This window comes from Bidens hawaiensis, unplaced genomic scaffold, assembly GCF_021521415.1.
Source record: "Bidens hawaiensis isolate Kalapana, Puna unplaced genomic scaffold, B.hawaiensis_p1.1 tig00039064_1, whole genome shotgun sequence".
Classification (NCBI taxonomy): Eukaryota; Viridiplantae; Streptophyta; class Magnoliopsida; order Asterales; family Asteraceae; genus Bidens; species Bidens hawaiensis.
The window spans coordinates 11,626-30,245 of record NW_027496869.1 but is presented as its reverse complement, the minus strand read 5'-3'; the positions used below and the strand labels follow the sequence as shown (position 1 = coordinate 30,245).

The window sequence follows — 18,620 nt, the reverse complement described above, 5'->3', positions numbered from 1 at the left end:
TCCTTGTATTTTGTAATTTTTTATAGTATCTTCTTTTGCTTTAATTATGTCAGAGAATCTATTAGAATTTGTATCTCTTATTAAAGGGTGACTAATTACACTTTTATTAGAAAATGATAATCTAGAAGAAACATTATTAGATAATAATAACGGTTTATCTTGTAAATCAAGACTTAATGGTCTTGAATCTATTTCTTCTATTTTAGGTAAGGTAGGCGTTTGTATCTGACACACATCATTAAATAAAAAAGGAAAATCTATTGTGTCTTTTATACTAAAACAATCGGAATGATGAGTATTCGATATTGCATAAGAGATAGCATATGTAATAGAATATGGCCTGTTTTGTTGTTTAAATAAATCTTTTCTTTTAAAATCTTGTAATAAACTTAACGTTTTATCAAAATCCTTGTCTTGAATATGATAGGAAATTCTTGGATAAATATTAAATTTAAGTTTTCCATATTGTAAATTTCCTCTTAATATTCCAAGACACGCTTCTTCTCTATTTTGGATCCTATTGTCCATGATTGCTAATTCTATAGGAGTATCTATACCTTCTTTAAATGTGGATTTTATTATTATTTGGATGGCTCCAACGTGAACCCATCCTAAAGTATTTCTTATTTCTGGTCTTACCTTTTGTATTTTTTCTTGAATATCCTTTTTAGATAATAAAGGTATCATAACTTTATTGGATGTTATATTAATATCTAGAGCCCTTTCTTGAATGTTTAATCCATAATATAAATGATGATCTCTAGGTCTTATTCCTAATCTTTGTAAAGTATTCAATTTAAATCCTGAATAGTTTGATAACGAAAAATTTTCATGTTGTATTTGCTTAAGCTTTTTCTTATCTATTAAAATTTCTTGTTTATATTCTCCTAATTGTTCATTTTGACAATCGATTATGTTATTATTTATTTTACTACTAGAGGCTGTATCCAATCTATTCATCTTCAGATGACGTATATTCTGTTTCAGTTAAAATAAATATACTTTCATCAGAGTCTATTTCTTGAAAATCATTTATTGGTATAAAATCTCCTTCTTCGATCATTTTTCCTATATCCTCGTCTATTTCAAATATTTTAAGATTCTTTTAAACTTTTTTGGACATTCATTTGCATAATGACCTTTTTCATGACAGAAATAACATTTACATTCCTTAGTTACTCGTTTTCTTTTATAAGTAGGCTTAAACGTCTTCTTATATCCCTTTCTCTTATAGTATTTTGTTTTACGCTTTTTAAAATATCTTTTTCTAAAATAAGTTCTTTTCTTATATTTTCTTTTTATCTTTCCATAATAATATGAACTATCACATCCAATCATTAAAGGCATTTTTGGACTACTACAACATAAAGATATTTTTCTTTTTAATCCCTTGCTTAATTTAGCTAATATAGCATCTCCGCACCATTCACTTAATTTATCTCTAACATGAGTTATTCTTTTTCCTAACGTATCAGCTGTTCCTGTATTATAAGTTTTTATTAATCTTTGTCCCCAAGGGTCTGGTATTTTTGCAAAAAATAATGCTAAATAACTATTCATATCCGGTACTTGATTATATATATGGTAATAATAATCTTGAAATACACAAATATATCTATCTATTTCACATATGTCACATAATTGTAATCTTATTAAGGCTGTTGAGTATTTTTCGATAGTTGCTGGGTCTTTTATAATATTTCCTTCTCCACAAAATTCTAACCTAAAGGCTTCCACTGCTCATGTTATTATGTTTGCTATTATTTCATCTTGTTCAAATATTGTTCTCTTTATATCTAAAGGTAAATTTTGCCAATATCTTAAAGCACTATTTATTAAAGTTCTTTCTAAGAATCCTTGAAGTGTTTCAATATCCATTCTATTAACAGAAACTGCTATTCTTAAAGCTGTTTCCCATTTATCTATTGCTTCTTCCGTATTTTTTATACAATCTACGTCTAAATATATTCCAAAGGGATTAATCGGTTCATTTTTCATATTCTGGTATGGTTTATAATTATCTTCATTTTTTATTGTTGATTTTACAGCAGCATATCCTTGTGCTGACCTACGGGTTTCATCTCTTATTGGAATTTTATGATTTGTACTTGAGCTTGTTTGTTCAGTATCATTAATATTAAAGTTTTCCTCATTAGCCTTTATATTTATAAAATTATCATTTAATTCCATATCCCCTATCTTTGTTATTAAATTTTCTATTTCAGGAGATACGTAAACTTCGCTTTCAGAGTCGTCTGAGCTCATTTCTAATTTCTTTTATATTCTTTAGGAATTTTCATATTTTGTAAAAGTTGAACTAAAGGTTCCTGAAATCTATTTGGGGTTATTTTGTTTTTTCTATTTGGGAACGCTGCTTCTAATAAATCTATAATCGTATCTAATTTAAAAATTATTTTATCTCCATAAAATATAATTGTTTTTTGTAATTCTATCATATCTCTATCTATTTTTAAAGAGTTTTCTGTTTCTTTTAGTTTATTAAAACTATTATTTTCCATTACGGTGAAGGGTATTGCCAATCAGTATCATCATAATAGTATTCGGAATTAGTGAATTCATATCCACTAAAATTAAAGTCTTCATCTGAAATATAATCTTCATCAAAATCATAATCTGAATTAAAAGTTTGACTAATTTTTTCTGTTTGCATTATAAAAGTATTATTTATAAAATTAAAATCTAATTATATTAAGTTATTAAAATCGTATTCATGTATCATAATCTGAATTAAAAGTTTGACTAATTTCTTCTGTTTGCATTATAAAATTATTATTTATAAAATTAAAATCTAAGTATATTAAGTTATTAAAATCGTATTCATGTATATTAAATTCATCGGCTAGAGCCCCCGCGAAAGAAATTTGCGTGGCTCTGATACTAATTTCAGAGGTACCAGCAGAAAAATATGAACGATTTAAGATTATTAGTTCAAGTAAGTTATTATCCATGAAATATTTATATATTTTTTTAATATTAATTTTATTTATTATAAGAACGTTAATAATATTTGATGATGAAAGAGTTTCACAGATAAATGAGATGTTGTAACTCGGTTTAAAATCTTTTTGGGTTTGCTGAGACCCATGGCCCGTATATTTTTTAAATATAAAATTGTTTCTTAATTAAAAATAATATTTTTTTAAAAAAATAGGATACTAATTTTTAGTATATCCTTATTTTATAGGATTTTCATATCAAATATTTGACGAGATTAATTTTTAATTTAATGAGATATTATAACTCGTTTAAGGGTTATCTGGATTTGGTGAGAACTTTACTTGTGAATTCGGGTCAAATGAATGAGAAATATTCATTTATAAATAAAACAATCTGGTGGCTTTATAGAATTTAGGGAGCTTTCGTTTATATCCCCCGTATTACGGGGACTATTTTATATTACTCGTTTTTAATATTTATATACTTTTTTGGGTTTAATTTTATTTATTGTAATGAATTTATAATATACTTAGAGTATGATGATAAAAAGATTTCACAAATAACTAAGATGCGATAACACGGTTTAAAAGTTATCTAGGTTTGGTAAGACCCAAGACATGTTTATTTTTTTTACTAAAAAATTGATATAAAATTGTTTCTTAATTAAAAATAATATTTTTTTTTTAAAAAAAATAGGATACTAATTTTTAGTATATCCTTATTTTATAGGATTTTCATATCAAATATTTGACGGGATTAATTTTTAATTTAATGAGATATTATAACTCGTTTAAGGGTTATCTGGATTTGATGAGAACTTTACTTGTGAATTCGGGTCAAATGAATGAGAAACATTCATTTATAAATAAAACAATCTGGTGGTTTTATAGAATTTAGGGAGCTTTCGTTTATATCCCCCGTATTACGAGGACTATTTTATATTACTCGTTTTTAATATTTATATACTTTTTTGGGTTTAATTTTATTTATTGTATTGAAATTTATAAATACTTAGAGTATGATGATAAAAAGATTTCACAAATAACTAAGATGCGATAACACGTTTTAAAAGTTATCTAGGTTTGGTAAGACTCAAGACCCGTTTATTTATTTTACTAAAAAATTGTTTCTTAATTATAAATAATATTTAAAAAAATCATCTAATAATTTTTAGTATATCCTATTTTATAGGATTTTCACATCAATAATTTGGCGAGAATAATTTTTAATTTAATGAGATGTTATAACCCGTTTAAGGAATATTTGGGTTTGGTAAGACCCATACCCATGAATTTGAGTAAAATGCATGAGAAGTCTCCATTTAAAAATCAAGCAAATCAGATGACTCCAAAAAAAGAGGGAGCGACCACATCATGACACGTATGATTTTTATGTTTTCGTTTATATATATTATAGATATACTAGTTTTTATCCCCTGTATTACGGGGGTTGTTTTATATTGTTTGTTTTAATATTTATTTATTTTTTGAATTTATATATTTTTATTGTATCAAAGTTAATAATATACTTATGGTTTGATGATAAATTGTTTCACATGAGATGTTATAACCCGGTTTAAAATCTATATGCTTTTGATGAGACCCAAGACGCGGTTATTTTTTTACTATAAAATTGGTTTTTTTAATTATAAATAATATTTATGAAAGTTAATAATATACCTATGGTTTGATGAGACCCAAGACCCGTTTATTTTTTTTACTATAAAATTGGTTTTTTAATTTAAATAATATATATCTTTTTTTTAAATCGTTCAAAAAAATATCTTTTTTAAAATAAATAAGATATTAATTTTTAGTATATCCTATTTTATAGGATTTTTACATAATTAATTTGGTGAGAATAATTTTTTATTTAATTAGATGTTATAACCCGTTTATGGAATATCTGGGTTTGGTAAGATCCATACCCATGAATTCGGGTCAAATGCATGAGAAGCTTTCATTTAAAAATCAAGCAAATCTGGTGACTCCAAAAAGGGGGGGGGGGGCGACCACATCGCGACACCTAGGATTTTTGGATCTTCGTTTATATATATACAGGATCATGAGAGAACTTTTATGAAATTGAGAACTATGAGAACCATTTTAGAGCACAAAAAACCCAAAAATAAAAAAAAATCATAAAATAGAAAAAAACACAAAAATGAAAAAAGTAAAAAAACCAAAATTTTTATTTTAACATCCCGGTTTCATAAAAAAAAAACTCGGTTTTGCCAAATTATATACACATATGTATAATATATACATATATGTACATTTACATGATTTTTTTATACACATGCGTATAATTTAAGATAAATGACACCGTACATATGTGTATATTACGTAAATAAAAATTAAATAAAATTATACATATGTGTATAATACGACGTTTTTTTATTTTTTTATTTTATTTTTTATTTTTTAAATGAAACCGGAATTAAATATAAGAATTTTGGTTTTTTTTACTTTTTTAAAATTTTTGTTATTTTTTGTTTTATGATTTATTTAAATATTTTTTTCAAATGTGTTTTTAGTGGTCCAAAATGGTTCTCAATTTGCAAAGGGTTCTCTTAGGATCCTTACCCTATATATATATATATACATATATATATATATACATATATATATATATGCATATGCACGTAATCACAGCCAACGTGATCGCTGCCGACTTGTAAAAATCAACAACATAACTTAGTATATATGCTTTATTTGTAACAAATGTTGGCGGATAGATTGGATCTACTTAACATTAGGTAGAGATAGACTAAAAAACTAGATTGGACAAAGCAGCTGCCCTGTCACTGAATAGATAAAAAGCATAGGATCAAAGCCTTGTTCTTCTTCCAAAGAAGGTTCTACTTTTTCCGGGGAAAACAACACATTATGGTCATGACCAGTTAAAGGTCACCGCCATCTCACGAATTGGGTATTACCGGCTGATGGCGAATAAGTCCTCGCAACAAAGGTTAGGTGTTTGAGATCAGAACTGGTTACAGCAGCGCTCTTGCCGCGAGACTCTTTCGCATAGAATGAATTCAGTAAGGAAAAGTGGAGCCCCCATGGTCAATTGAGAAGACTTCTATAAGAATTAAGGAATATTTAGCTCCAAAGGGTAGTCTTCCTTACGCGCGAGCTATCCCTAACCAAAAAGGGTGAGCCTATACCTTTCTTATGATCCTATCTCAACTTTACCTTACCCCCTCCCACCTTCCCCTTTCGCTTCGTATACTCCACTTCTTTTTAGTTAAGTAGAGAACGCTACCGGCCCTGCCATCTTGCTTTACAGACCGACCGCTGGAACTTTTTTTCTTATGTTATATTGCCGGGTCGACTACCGCATCTCTCTTCTCACGAAAGGAATAATGAACACTATCTGTACATTATAGGGGATTTACCCTTGTCACTATGGTATATACTTAAATAACTTCTTATGAACAAAAACTCTAATGGGAAATTGTGACAGGAACTCATACTACAGTGTAGGGATGTACGGACAGTTGATGAGTTAACACAAATCATCCAACGGTAATCACACTTGATCAACATATTTAGTTTAAACAGTTTGATTGATAAACTGGTTTCTTAATGATCTTGGTTTTGCATGTATATCTTGTAGGTATCTCAATGATCAAAAGGTTCAACAGTCAGATGTAACGGAGCTCTGCCAATTAGAGAAACAGACTGAAAGCATTCTCCAACAAGTCAGAACCATAAAGGTGATCTTATGCCATTTTAAGAAGTTGGTCAATGAAGGTATTATAAGTTTATTTAGTAATAACTTCTATATTTTGGCAGTCACAGTTGATGTTAGGAGTGGTCAAAACCTGCAAGAGGAGGTAGTTATACACACATTTTAATTTCCATGTCATCCTAATACGGATGTTTAATGTACTGTCGGTTTCCGCAAGTTTAAGATTTTTGTTTGAAAATACTAGCGCACCTAATGACTTCGTAAATTGTATGTTTGAATAGCAAAGGCTACTGAGACGAGAAGCAGTTGATGGTAGGAGAGGCAGCAAATGAGTTGCTGATTTTAGAACATAAAAACTAGACGCTGGTTTTAAGAGTGTTGCTATATATCTTTATATGATGCATTTCTAGAGCTCTCGTGATATGGTCGCATACTATGACAACAAGAAGTTTGAATAAAAGGCAATGTTGATGGTTAAAGCATCCTCTATTTTGTAATATTTCTCTGTTTTCTAGCATCTTTTTTTTTCATCGTACCAGTAAGGCAAGAATGTTGATTTTCAACTATGTTGTTCTATGTATAATAATGTTGTAAATCTCCAAGATATGCTTGATCTTATGTCATGTAATGTCTTTTCTAATGGATTATTTGCCCTTTTTGTTACACTCATATTACAATTTCCTCTAACCGAAGTGAATTTTTAGGAATTGTACTTGTTTAAGAGATGCAAAAGTACTTTTAGGTCTTTTTTGAAAGTTGTACAAATAGACTCACTACACCTATGAGCGAATTATAAGAAAAATCCAATAATGTTTTATTTATTTCACTCGTATGGCAAGCGAACTTGGTTAAAGACAAACCATGGAGTTCACTTTTTTAACCAATAAACTCGAGTCAACAATAACTATCATAACTTTATATGGGAATATCATCATAGAAAAGAAGTCAGAATGAATTTCCCTCGCTTGATAAAAAACTGAATCTATGTTTACTTGCTGCTCCAACTAAGTTATAAACTTTGACTTAGCTCATATTTTTAATGAACTGCCTACTTGTAAAAACAACTTTCAAAAATTGCCTAGAAATAATTACCAATCTCTAAATCACCTACAAATCCAAAATAATTTTAAACGAAGCAAGTAGAAACACATGAACTGTAGTTGTTCTGGCACGCTATAAATACAAACTGGAATATCAAGAATCACTTTGCAGCATATCTATTCCATTTTTCCATTCGAAGAAATTTCAAAGATAAAGATTTGAGCTTCATATAATCATATGGTTTCACGTTCTTTGCTCTTTAAAAATAGGTTGTATCTATTCATTTTAGTTCTGATTAATTTACTCGTATTAGTATTTCTTTCTTACTTCATTAATATAGAGTATATTTCATTCCTTTCTTAGTGATATCATCCTTAGGGGGAATGAGTATCATGACTTATTTTTGCTTTAAAGTTCATATTTTTATGATGGTCGCAATTATGCTTCGAAATTTGGGACCGCTTATGCATGTGTGGATTTAGTGAAAACATTGTCTTTGAAACTAGGGTTTGCTCTAACATATCATAGGACGGGGGATCTTGTAGTCACTTTCATCTACCTGCTCCCAACTCATGGCCCTATTTGTGTTGTGAGATGATCTCTTACGTTATCTGCCACAAATTTCATTGATCTTAATGGCCTGTAGTACCAACGTTCACAAAATTAAAGCATAACAATGAACTTTAAATTTTCATTAAAATTAATTGCAATACAAATGCGGAGGAAACGAAAACAACGTTACATAAAAATAAAGTTACATAATTGAATTAAGAAAATTGTAATACATAAATAAACGAAGGCAATATAAAACGGGTGTTGGATGAGGATTTCTGTTAAACAGACGTCCCTTAAAACATATATCGGGTCATTCAAGTGAACCTGTCTGTCTCCCAGGGTACAATAGCTGGAGTAGTGTGTACTGTTAGGATTAACCTAGCAACCAAACTTTACATGGAGCTAGAGCGTGCAATTTGGAAATGAACGACCTGAACTATTTTTGTGGTGTGTGGTGTGGTATTTTACGTGTGTTGTGAGTTATGTCGGTGTCGGTGTGTCTCAGCTCTCTCCACACACTTTCTATTTATAGAGTTTCGATCAATTGACGACTCATAGGACACGTGTCGCACATGCATCACCCAACTAACACTTGTCGCATGTGCTAGTGAGGTGATGACACATGGCAACGAGTTTTCATACATGCAAGACTGTTGAGATATTGCACTGGCACGTGGCGTGGTGACTCAGCAGATCTATCGGGACTTGTCATAAGCCCATTACCCACGTCGACACTTGTAACTCATCATTCAGAGTGATGATACTTGTCATAGTACCCGGTCCAACCACACAAAAATACTAAGGATAAACTTAAGTGGTTCACGGAGATGCGAGCGTGCGCAGTGCAAAGTGCGCCATCAAAGCGCCCATCCCCGAGTCTGTTCTCTTGATCTCTAGCGTACACGTCGGGTGCTTCGTACCCTTTCTCATGCCACTGAACATATGACAAGCCACTGAATGTATCTTGTCACACTGAATGTGTCTTGTCATACAAGAATACATCATTGTGAGCTTTCCTTCTTATATGTCATTTCTTAGTTTCTTCTTCTATCAATATGCGTGATGTTTGTGTGCGTTGCGCTAAAATATATTATGTATTGGAGATTTAGCTTTACACAAGATCGTGTTTTAAATTTATAAAAGTGATTTCTACTAAAACTAAACACACACAAAATAGGCAAGTATACCTATCGTATATGTAGAATAGTATTGGTAAGAACCAAGTATCGATCCGTGGACACAAATGTTTCCAATAGCGAATTTTTGTTTTAATGTAATCGGAGAGCTTTAATCATTTTGGGTTGATTTTTGAACTTCTTATAAAATATAAATACTTATATATAATATATTGGTGCAAGAAGATAAATTCTAAACGAGTATTTCAATTATATGAAGGTTACCATCTAGAATCAAGAATCCACTCCGTTCTTACTTGATGATTATTAAATAAACATGTGATAAACTTGTCCTAATAATATATGATGGAATAGTCCCTCATTTCTAAGTGAACACATTCTATAAAATAAAAGAAAGTAGCATGCGTATTTTCAAGTCCATCCTATGCTTAATATCATGTTACCACGAGAATGTCAATTTAAATAGACAAGTAGTTTGGTAAAATAGAACAATTAGGATTGACTTCGATTTCTCAAATACCAACCCTAACAACTTCGAGTGGTTGTAGTTACTCACACAACCTCCCCTTGGTTGATTAGATTAGGCTATAGTTACACATTCCCTTAACATATGATTTCTTTAACTAGCATGATAACCTAAGCAATCGTGTTAACAATGTTATTTTAGAATTATCAAAACTATAGAAATAGATCATTACCTATATCTCAATATTTCTAAGTACAACATAAGGATCCGTGTTTATCTTAAATAAGTTATCAAAGTATTCTTTTATTACCATTTCTAGTTTCCAAGAACCTGAATGATCATGAATGATTTTTAGTCATCAACCTTGATGTATTGAGTTAAAGTGATAAAACATTTATTCATCAATGAAAAATTTCAAAATAACCATGTACTTTACCAAACTAAACCACATGTTTCACATAATCATCAAGTAAAACAAAGTTTCTTCATAGATTTTAAATGGTAAATGGAGTTTAGCTCATAATGAGCATTGTTATGAACATTAAAAGTGATAACCATAACAAACACATGATTAAACTATAAGAATCTAACCAAATATAGATGAACCTCCCTTCTTAATGATGATGATGGATAATGATGATGTTGATGATAGTGGATGATAATGGTAACCTCCAAGCCTTCAAACTCTTCACAAGATCTTCAATATGAGTGTAATGTGAGTGTTTTTATAAAAGAAACCCGTATAGAGATTTTCTTCAAGCACACTCGATTAATGCAACATTCTCCTCTATTTTTAGGCAGTTTGAGGAAGTAGGCACATCCCCGTGTCTCTGGAGGCACGATCCCGTGTCCAGGTGTCCAGTTGCATTAAATGCTGTCAGATCGTACATGATGACTCACCATGGGGACGTGTTTTTTGAGGCACGGCTCCGTGCTTTTTAGTGACATGTGCTAATTCTTTTTGTCTTATCTGAAATGTGATCACGGCCCCATGGTGGATTAAGCACGGCCCCGCGCTTCTTTGTCCAGTGTTTGTCTTTTCTTGTAGATTTTTGTCTTTTCTTGTGTTCAGAAGCATGGGGGCGTTGTTCTTGAAGCATGGGGGCATGGTTGAGGTTTTTCTTGTTTTTTCTTTCGTTTTTCTTCGTCTTTTCACTTGTTTCTTTGTTTAAAGCTTGGGTTTACCTGAAATCGTATTTTAATTTGATAAGTAGCTTTCTGAGCTGTATTATTCGATAGAAGTTGCAGTTTTTAGGGAATGCTAAAAAGATGTATAATTTTATGTACATCAAACATCCCCACACTTGAACCTTGTTTGTCCTCAAGCAAGCTATTTATAAATTCTCTCTAAAAATAGCAAGTTAGGACCATAGCTTTAAATATCCCCAAAAGAATTCTATGAAAATGAGAACAAAATAACCAATCATAAATCATAGGAATATATGTAGTGATATATAAAAAGGTGATTTGTTTTTATGAGCTTCTGTTTATGCAAAACGTCACGTTCTCATAATGTTCACTCACACTTGGTTTATATATCTGATCATACCTGTGATGTATGTATGTGAACACTCTTAGCCAGAATGTGACTTGTGAAAAATAAGCTTGTAGCAAGTTCAAATCTCCACCTTTGTGAAGGGTTGCATAGATCAGAAGGTAGTATGGGTTGGTTTTGTCTAAATAGGGGTTGGTATTTGTCGGTTCAGGGTTTTAGGTTAATGAGGATGGTAAATACAACTTTTGCTGATTGTTGGGAATCTTAAGATGTCTTCTATGGTTAACTTCTATTCTCCCATTTGTGTGATTCTTTTTAAAACAAACTTAGTGACTCTTTTAAGGTCAGATCGTCAAGACCAGTTTTGTCGAGGATGTGAATCTGTTCTTCCTCAATCTTACTCTGAACATAACTCCCAACTCTAATGGATCGTTCGGCTTTGAGCCTAATAGCCCCCCCACTCTCATTAGTTTAGTATATTTATGTTGAGACTGAGTTTGACTTTCCTACATCTTCCTTCGTGGGACCAGTTTCCGCATCATAAGCATCGTTCATATCTTTTTGCTCTTCTTTTAATTGCGCTTTTGGAAACTCCACAAAATGGTGGGCTTTGTTCGTTTTGGCGCCACTTTTTTCTCACCTCATTGCTAAAGAGAAAAATTCTCTCCCTAAGTTCTGGAGGCAACCTAGGTTTTGCGAAATCTATGCAGCAAAGGAAATTGAAATCGAAAGAATGAATTTCCAGTTCTTTAGGGTCTGCCGGAAAAAGACCAGTGTTGTATTTTACCGGTGAGAGGGATAAAGTGGTAAGGTTTTGGTTTAGGGTTTGACAACGCCTCAGATATGAGATCTAAGATCTAAATACGATGAACGGATCTAGTTCATATTGAATACTCTTAACAGGTATTAGTTATAGATTATATGTTTATATAGGTTATATTATTAGTATTAGTTGCATTAGGTAATAACTTTAACGAAGTTCTGAATCGAGAGAGAACTGGACAGAGGTTCAATACTTTTAATTCTCAAAACTTAAATTAACAGAGGTGTTCACCTCTATATATAGAAGATGGATTCTAGTTCGTTACACATTCTGTAATGAACTAGTCTCCACTTCGTTACATTATATTACAGATAATTAAACATAACGAACTAAATTTCCCATTCGTTAAACATCCTTAAAGAATTGGGCGAAACATTAACTTAACAATCTAGTTCGTTAAACATCCTTAACGAACTAGACTGACTTAACGAACTAACTTAATATAATAATATTTCTTTTCATTAAAAAATAGAAAACAATAAATACAAAGAATCTATACGCAAAACCGTGCATTAACAGACACCCCTCGTCTTGAGCTCTTTGTCTTTAAATTATTTGAAACGCTTCGACTATCAGTCTCTGAAGCTGTGAATTCCATGTACATGACACACATGAACAACACGTTAAAACTACATTGCTCAGTCATAGTCTTCACGGCATTCGATATATATTTTATTCTTGAACAGCACATCATTGTCGGTCTCAGTCAAGTTCACGAGCCACATCGGATCAATAATCTTAATCAGCTCGGTCTTTAAGCCCTTTCCCAAAATAATAATGGCCTCGCCAGTACGATTGTCGTAATACCAGCGGTTGAAAGATAAATACATATGTTGATTCAGCGTCTTGACTGGAACACGCTTCATCGTATTTGGCGGCTTTACTTTAAGCACGAGCTTCCTCCAACCCGTCCTTGGATCAATCTCGTCAATACGTTTACGGGTTGGTATCTGCGGCTTAAAGATTTTAAACTCGTGGTTCACCTCGAACAACAAATGTTGGTGGAACCAATTTGCTTGGTGATTGCCACCATGGTTTATGAAAGGTCGACATGCGAGGGTACTAACATCCCAACGCGATAATGTGAGAACGTCAGCAATCTTTTCATAGTAATGGACCCCATTCTCCCATTTAACAATACAGACCTTTAAATCAGAATCATAAAGCCATGAAATAATGTCACCTCTTACTTTAGACACAGCTTTAAAGGAAGTCATCTGATTGGCTTGAGCACGAGCAACAGCTTCTACTTTCAGTTCTTTGTCAACATACCTGTATGCATTAATAATCTTACGTGCTCTCTTGTATTTATAAGCAAACCATCCTTGAATATCATCAAAAAATGGACCGGGCTTCGAATCAAACCTTGTATCAACACTCTTGCCCTTTGAGATTTTCTTAAATTGATTTTCGGCTGCTTTGACATTTTCTTCAGTGAATACTGGAGCACCCTGATCAACGTATGATCGTTGAAATAGATCAAGGTATTCCTCAGCCGTCACGTCCTCAATCTCGACCTCCTCGTCTTCATAAATAAATGACGTGTTAATCTGAATCATTGGATCATTTAAGATCTCCTCGTCATTCTCAACTTCCACATCCTCCTTTGTCTCTAACACGTTCAGCTCATCTTCATTCAAACCCAACAGTATAGAAATCTGCTCTCGTGTTAAGGACCATTCCACAAACTATCCTACTTCAATCTCATCAGCATTTACAATGCTTCTGATCACCCCCTCACCATCAATAAATATAACAGTGTTAACCTTTATCGACTCAATTGGCTTAACATTCGTCGAGTCCTGATAAACGACCAACTGACTGTCAACGGTACCAGCTATTCCGCTCGTACCTGCACCGGAGGATGAGCCGTGAGTTTATTTCGTCTCACTTCCCCAAGCACCTGACTCATCAGGATCTTCATCATCATTTCTGAGCTTCTTTAGTTCATAATCTTTGCAAGTAAGCTGCAGAATCATGTCCTCTTGTTCTTTAATTTTCACCCCCTGAGACGTAACAATCTCACGAAGGGCTTTGGTCTCTTTTTGGCAGAAAGAGACATAGCTCAACAGCTTTTTCTGATTATCCATCATACGCTCTTGATTAAGACGATCAGCAGACATTTGATTTTCATAAAGATGAAGTAAGCTTAAAAGCATATTCATCTGTTGATCTTGTGTCATGGCATGAAACGAGGGAAGGATTGGCTGAACAGGACCTTAAGGACGATTAAGCCTCAAAGAAATATCCATAGGAGGTGGTGGCATCATCGTCAGTGTTGGTGAAACCACCGATGTAGCAGTCGTAGGCCTTGGCAATGTAGATAAAACTGATTGTGGAATCATGCCAAGCCTAGGGTCAGATGTGAGTGTGGTTGTCAACGTGAGTTCCGGGGTGCTAGTAGTAAGCGGCACCACCGGTCGTGGAATAACATACGACCTTGGAGGCAGAACTCCAAAAGAAATACCAGCTCTAGTAGTCACTCGACGCTTCGATGACCCTTCACCAGCCTACGCTTTCCCTTTTCTTTTACGTTGAGCAGCTTCAACAGCAGCTGCCTCAACCTCAACACGACGTTGGTGATCATCTCCACCTTCATCACCATCGTCACCATCATTATCATTGTTCCCACCGGGTCTTTCTTCACGCCCAGAATCCGAGTCATCGTGGATCCAGCGATCATTAGGAGGACATTCATAATTAGGATTGGATACATGACCAATCAAACGCTTGAATCTTGGTGGAGAATCTTGACGATACCGCTTCATCCTTCTCATTGTATCCGCTTTCATGTGCTCCAATTTTAATATATCCTCGAGCAGTGTTGGATCGATCACCAAATCACGAATCGCATCTTGAACAAACATTTGGATAAATCGTGGATACATTAAGTATTTATTGCGTCATTTCTCTACAAGATATTTCTTTTTGAGATGATAGAAGATCATCTCAGAAAAGTTGAAAGGTTTGTTCAGAATTAACGCGACAAATGCCGATTGAAGCATGATACGTCATTAATCGAAACCACCTTTCCGTCCACCAAGGAAATGTATAAGAACATGAAGTAAGTACTTGTATGTGGGACACAAGTATGCCTTGTTATACATGGAACTATCCAGATTACCAGCGTAGAACAAACGATTAAATAGCCCTTTAATCAGCTCTTTATGATACTCACTCGGATCATCCATAGTGTCATTGAACCTCAACACCCATTGAAAAGTCCCAGTTGATATCATAACTGGTCTTTCATTCACCTCAGCAGCAATGTGAATTTCCGTCTCCAAAAAATGAGCAGTATTCCAAAATTGACGGATAATGCTGAACCGAACCTCAGGATCAACTGTGACAGCATAGTTGATACGTGAGCGACTTATGAAAGCCAGTATTCCCCTAAAATATCCTCATCAGCAAAGCCTGTATCAATAAAAGCACAAATGTTATGCTTTTTGTCGTACGGGAGTAATGGAAGATCCTGTTGTTGTTGTTGTTGTTGTTGTTGTTGTGGCTCAGTAGCAGGAGGATCTTAATCCATATTTTCAGCCATAACTATAAATAACCCCGAGATTTAGTAAAAAGAATAGTAAATAAAATTAAATATAATTAAAAGATAAAAATTATACTAATTTATAAACTATTAATTTTATAATAATTTCAAATGTCATTCGTTAAATAAGCTGATTCGTTGTAATGAACTGGTGATTCGTTATGACGAATTGGCTACTTCGTTATCAAGTAAATAAAGCGAATTAGATCTAACGAATCAGGAGTGAAAGGATAACAAATAAAAGTTTGATTCGTTATAAATAATTATCAATATCCCGATTCGTTTAATCTGTGTAACGAATTGGACACGAATTAGTTCCAATTCGTCACAACATAACGAATGGCCCTTAGGCTTAACCTTTGACTAATTAAAGTCCAAGTCAAAATTGGCAAGAACACCAAAAGTTAAAATTGCAATCTGAATGCTATTCATACATAATTAACGATGTAAAGCCAAACAAATGACCACAAGGATCTCGGAAACACATCGCGACATGAGTTGCAGTGTCCGTTTGCATCAAATCGTTGTATACATTATGTAAATTAAAGGTTTTAGATATAACTTAAAACCGATAACATAATCGATTAATTAACCCTTAAGATCTCCGTCAAAATTGACGAAAACCATTACGATAGAATCCCCTTTACCTTACAAATCAGAATTGATAATCAAACTTGATTTTCGTGAAGGTTGAACTTTCTGGAAAAATCGGCCAGAGTAAATTTACTTAAGAGGGAAGAAAATGAATAGTGAAGACAAATGGGTTTTCACATTTCCCTATATACAATGACGTGGCACATTCTCCAATGCAACGAATCATCTGATTCGTTTAAAATTTGAAATAACGAATCAAGTGATTCGTTATTATAATTAAATACGCATGTCACACGAATCAATAAAACAAAATAACGAATTAGAATCAATTCGTGCCTGATTCGTGCTTGATTCATTACATTATGTTTAACGAATTATAAGTCATTCGTTATAGAGTGGCGAAGCGAATTAGGTTAACGAATTGAATGGTAATTCGTTAGAAATGACCTCAATTTGTTATTCATAAATAACGAATTAGATTTATTTAATTTTAATTTGAATAACTAAATTAATTAAATAAAAGAAAATTTAAATTAATTAAATAAAGCAATATTTAAACTAATAAATAAATCAACGAAATCTCGTATCTCGATGATCAAATACCTTAACGACCTTTACCCAATGTGGTAAATTGTAATTCCTTAACGTGTTTTACACTCAAAAACACATAACTTAAAAATATTAAATAATATGTAAAAGAAAAAGTAAAATATTTTTGGTATTTTGAAATTTTTGATGTAAAATATTTACGAAGAAATACATCTTCAGCGAGAGAATAAAGTAAAACGCATAACAATCGCCCCAACGACTTTCCGTTTTCAGGTAAATGGCTATCCCAAACGTTTACAAGTAAACATCAGGACCAAATATATACACGTATATGTTCTTCAAATGTAAGTAATTGACATATTTTTTAGCGAATGTATGCAAAAATCTTTTTGGATTTTTTATTTACATACAAAAAACACAATCTTTTTGTCTTTTTCAAAATAAAACAAAAATTCACAATCTTTTTGGTTTTTCGGATTTTTCTATACATATAAAAACACAATATTTTTGGTTTTTCAAAATTTTTAATTTTTTTGGATTTTCAAAAGATTTAAACAAGAAAACACAATATTTTTTTGACTTTTTCAACTTTTTTAGTGTTTTTCGATTTTATCTATACAAACTAAAATCACAATATTTTTTTCTTGTACTTTCTATTTCACCCCCAAAATCCAAATTCAAAGTAAAATAAAAGAAAAATAAACCGAAAATAAAGATAATTATCCTTGTTTCAGGACATCAGCAAGGGTTTCTAATCCATTTAAACCAAGCAAAAAATTAAATCGAGTTTTGTCAAATGCTTTGGTAAATAGATCAGCTTTTTGAAAATCGGTATGTACTTTCTCAATAGATCACCCTCCATAGTCTGAGTCAGAAAATACGGTGAGTTCAAAATTATCGTCCTTCGGGTACCATAACCCGATGTCAGGATTTCCCCTCAGATATTGTAGAACACGCTTGACTACTGCTAGGTGAGTCACTCGGGGACTAGCTTGGTACCTAGCTCATAAAGATATCTTGAATCGGCTCAAGACATCGTTCAAATACTTAGTCTGGTGAATAAAGATTGCTTTCGTAGACTGATGAACCTGCAACCTTAAAAAGAAGTTCATCTCTCCCATCGAGCTCATTTCGAACTTTGTTTGCATTGATTTCTCGAATTCCTTACATAACTTGTCGTTTGTTGACCTAAAGATAATGTCGTCGACATATATCTGAACGAGGAGAAGATCACACCATAATTATTATAACATAATGTGAAGTCAACAGTCCCTCGCTTGAAGCCGTTATCAGTCAGATGGTCGGCAAGCGTGCCATACCAAGCTCTCGGGGCTTGATGTAGACTATACATGGCCTTGTTTAATCAGTAAACTCCATCCAGATAATCAGGGTCTTCAAAGCAAGGAGGCTGTAAAACAAACACTTCCTCGTGTAATTTACCATTGAGAAAAGCACTTTTCACATCCATTTGATAGACTTTAATATTCTTGTAAGCCGCATAAGCCAGAAAGTTTCGTATAGCTTCCAATCTTGCAACCGGAGCATATATCTCAGTGTAGTCTATACCCTCTTGCTGATGGAAACCTTGCACCACTAGCCGTGCTTTGTTTCTCACGATCATTCCATGATCGTCCTTTTTACATTTAAATTCCCACTTAGTCGGAATATGCTTTTTGACTCTAGCTGGTTTATCGATGATATCCCATACACCCAGTCGGTTAAACTGTTGCAATTCTTCTTGCATTGCCTCCACCCAAGAA

At 32.7% G+C, this 18,620-nt stretch overlaps 1 protein-coding gene across 1 annotated transcript in view; it reads left to right on the top strand.

The window, feature by feature from the left end:
- Window positions 1-6,803, top strand: part of LOC143590928 (protein VERNALIZATION 1-like) — a 38,927-nt gene extending 32,124 nt beyond the window's left edge. The window contains exons 3-5 of the mRNA XM_077071269.1: window positions 6,427-6,488; window positions 6,580-6,679; window positions 6,759-6,803. Of these exons, the coding sequence (XP_076927384.1) occupies window positions 6,427-6,488; window positions 6,580-6,679; window positions 6,759-6,803 (207 nt within the window). The remainder of the gene's footprint in view (window positions 1-6,426; window positions 6,489-6,579; window positions 6,680-6,758) is intronic.
- Window positions 6,804-18,620: the final 11,817 nt, after the last annotated feature.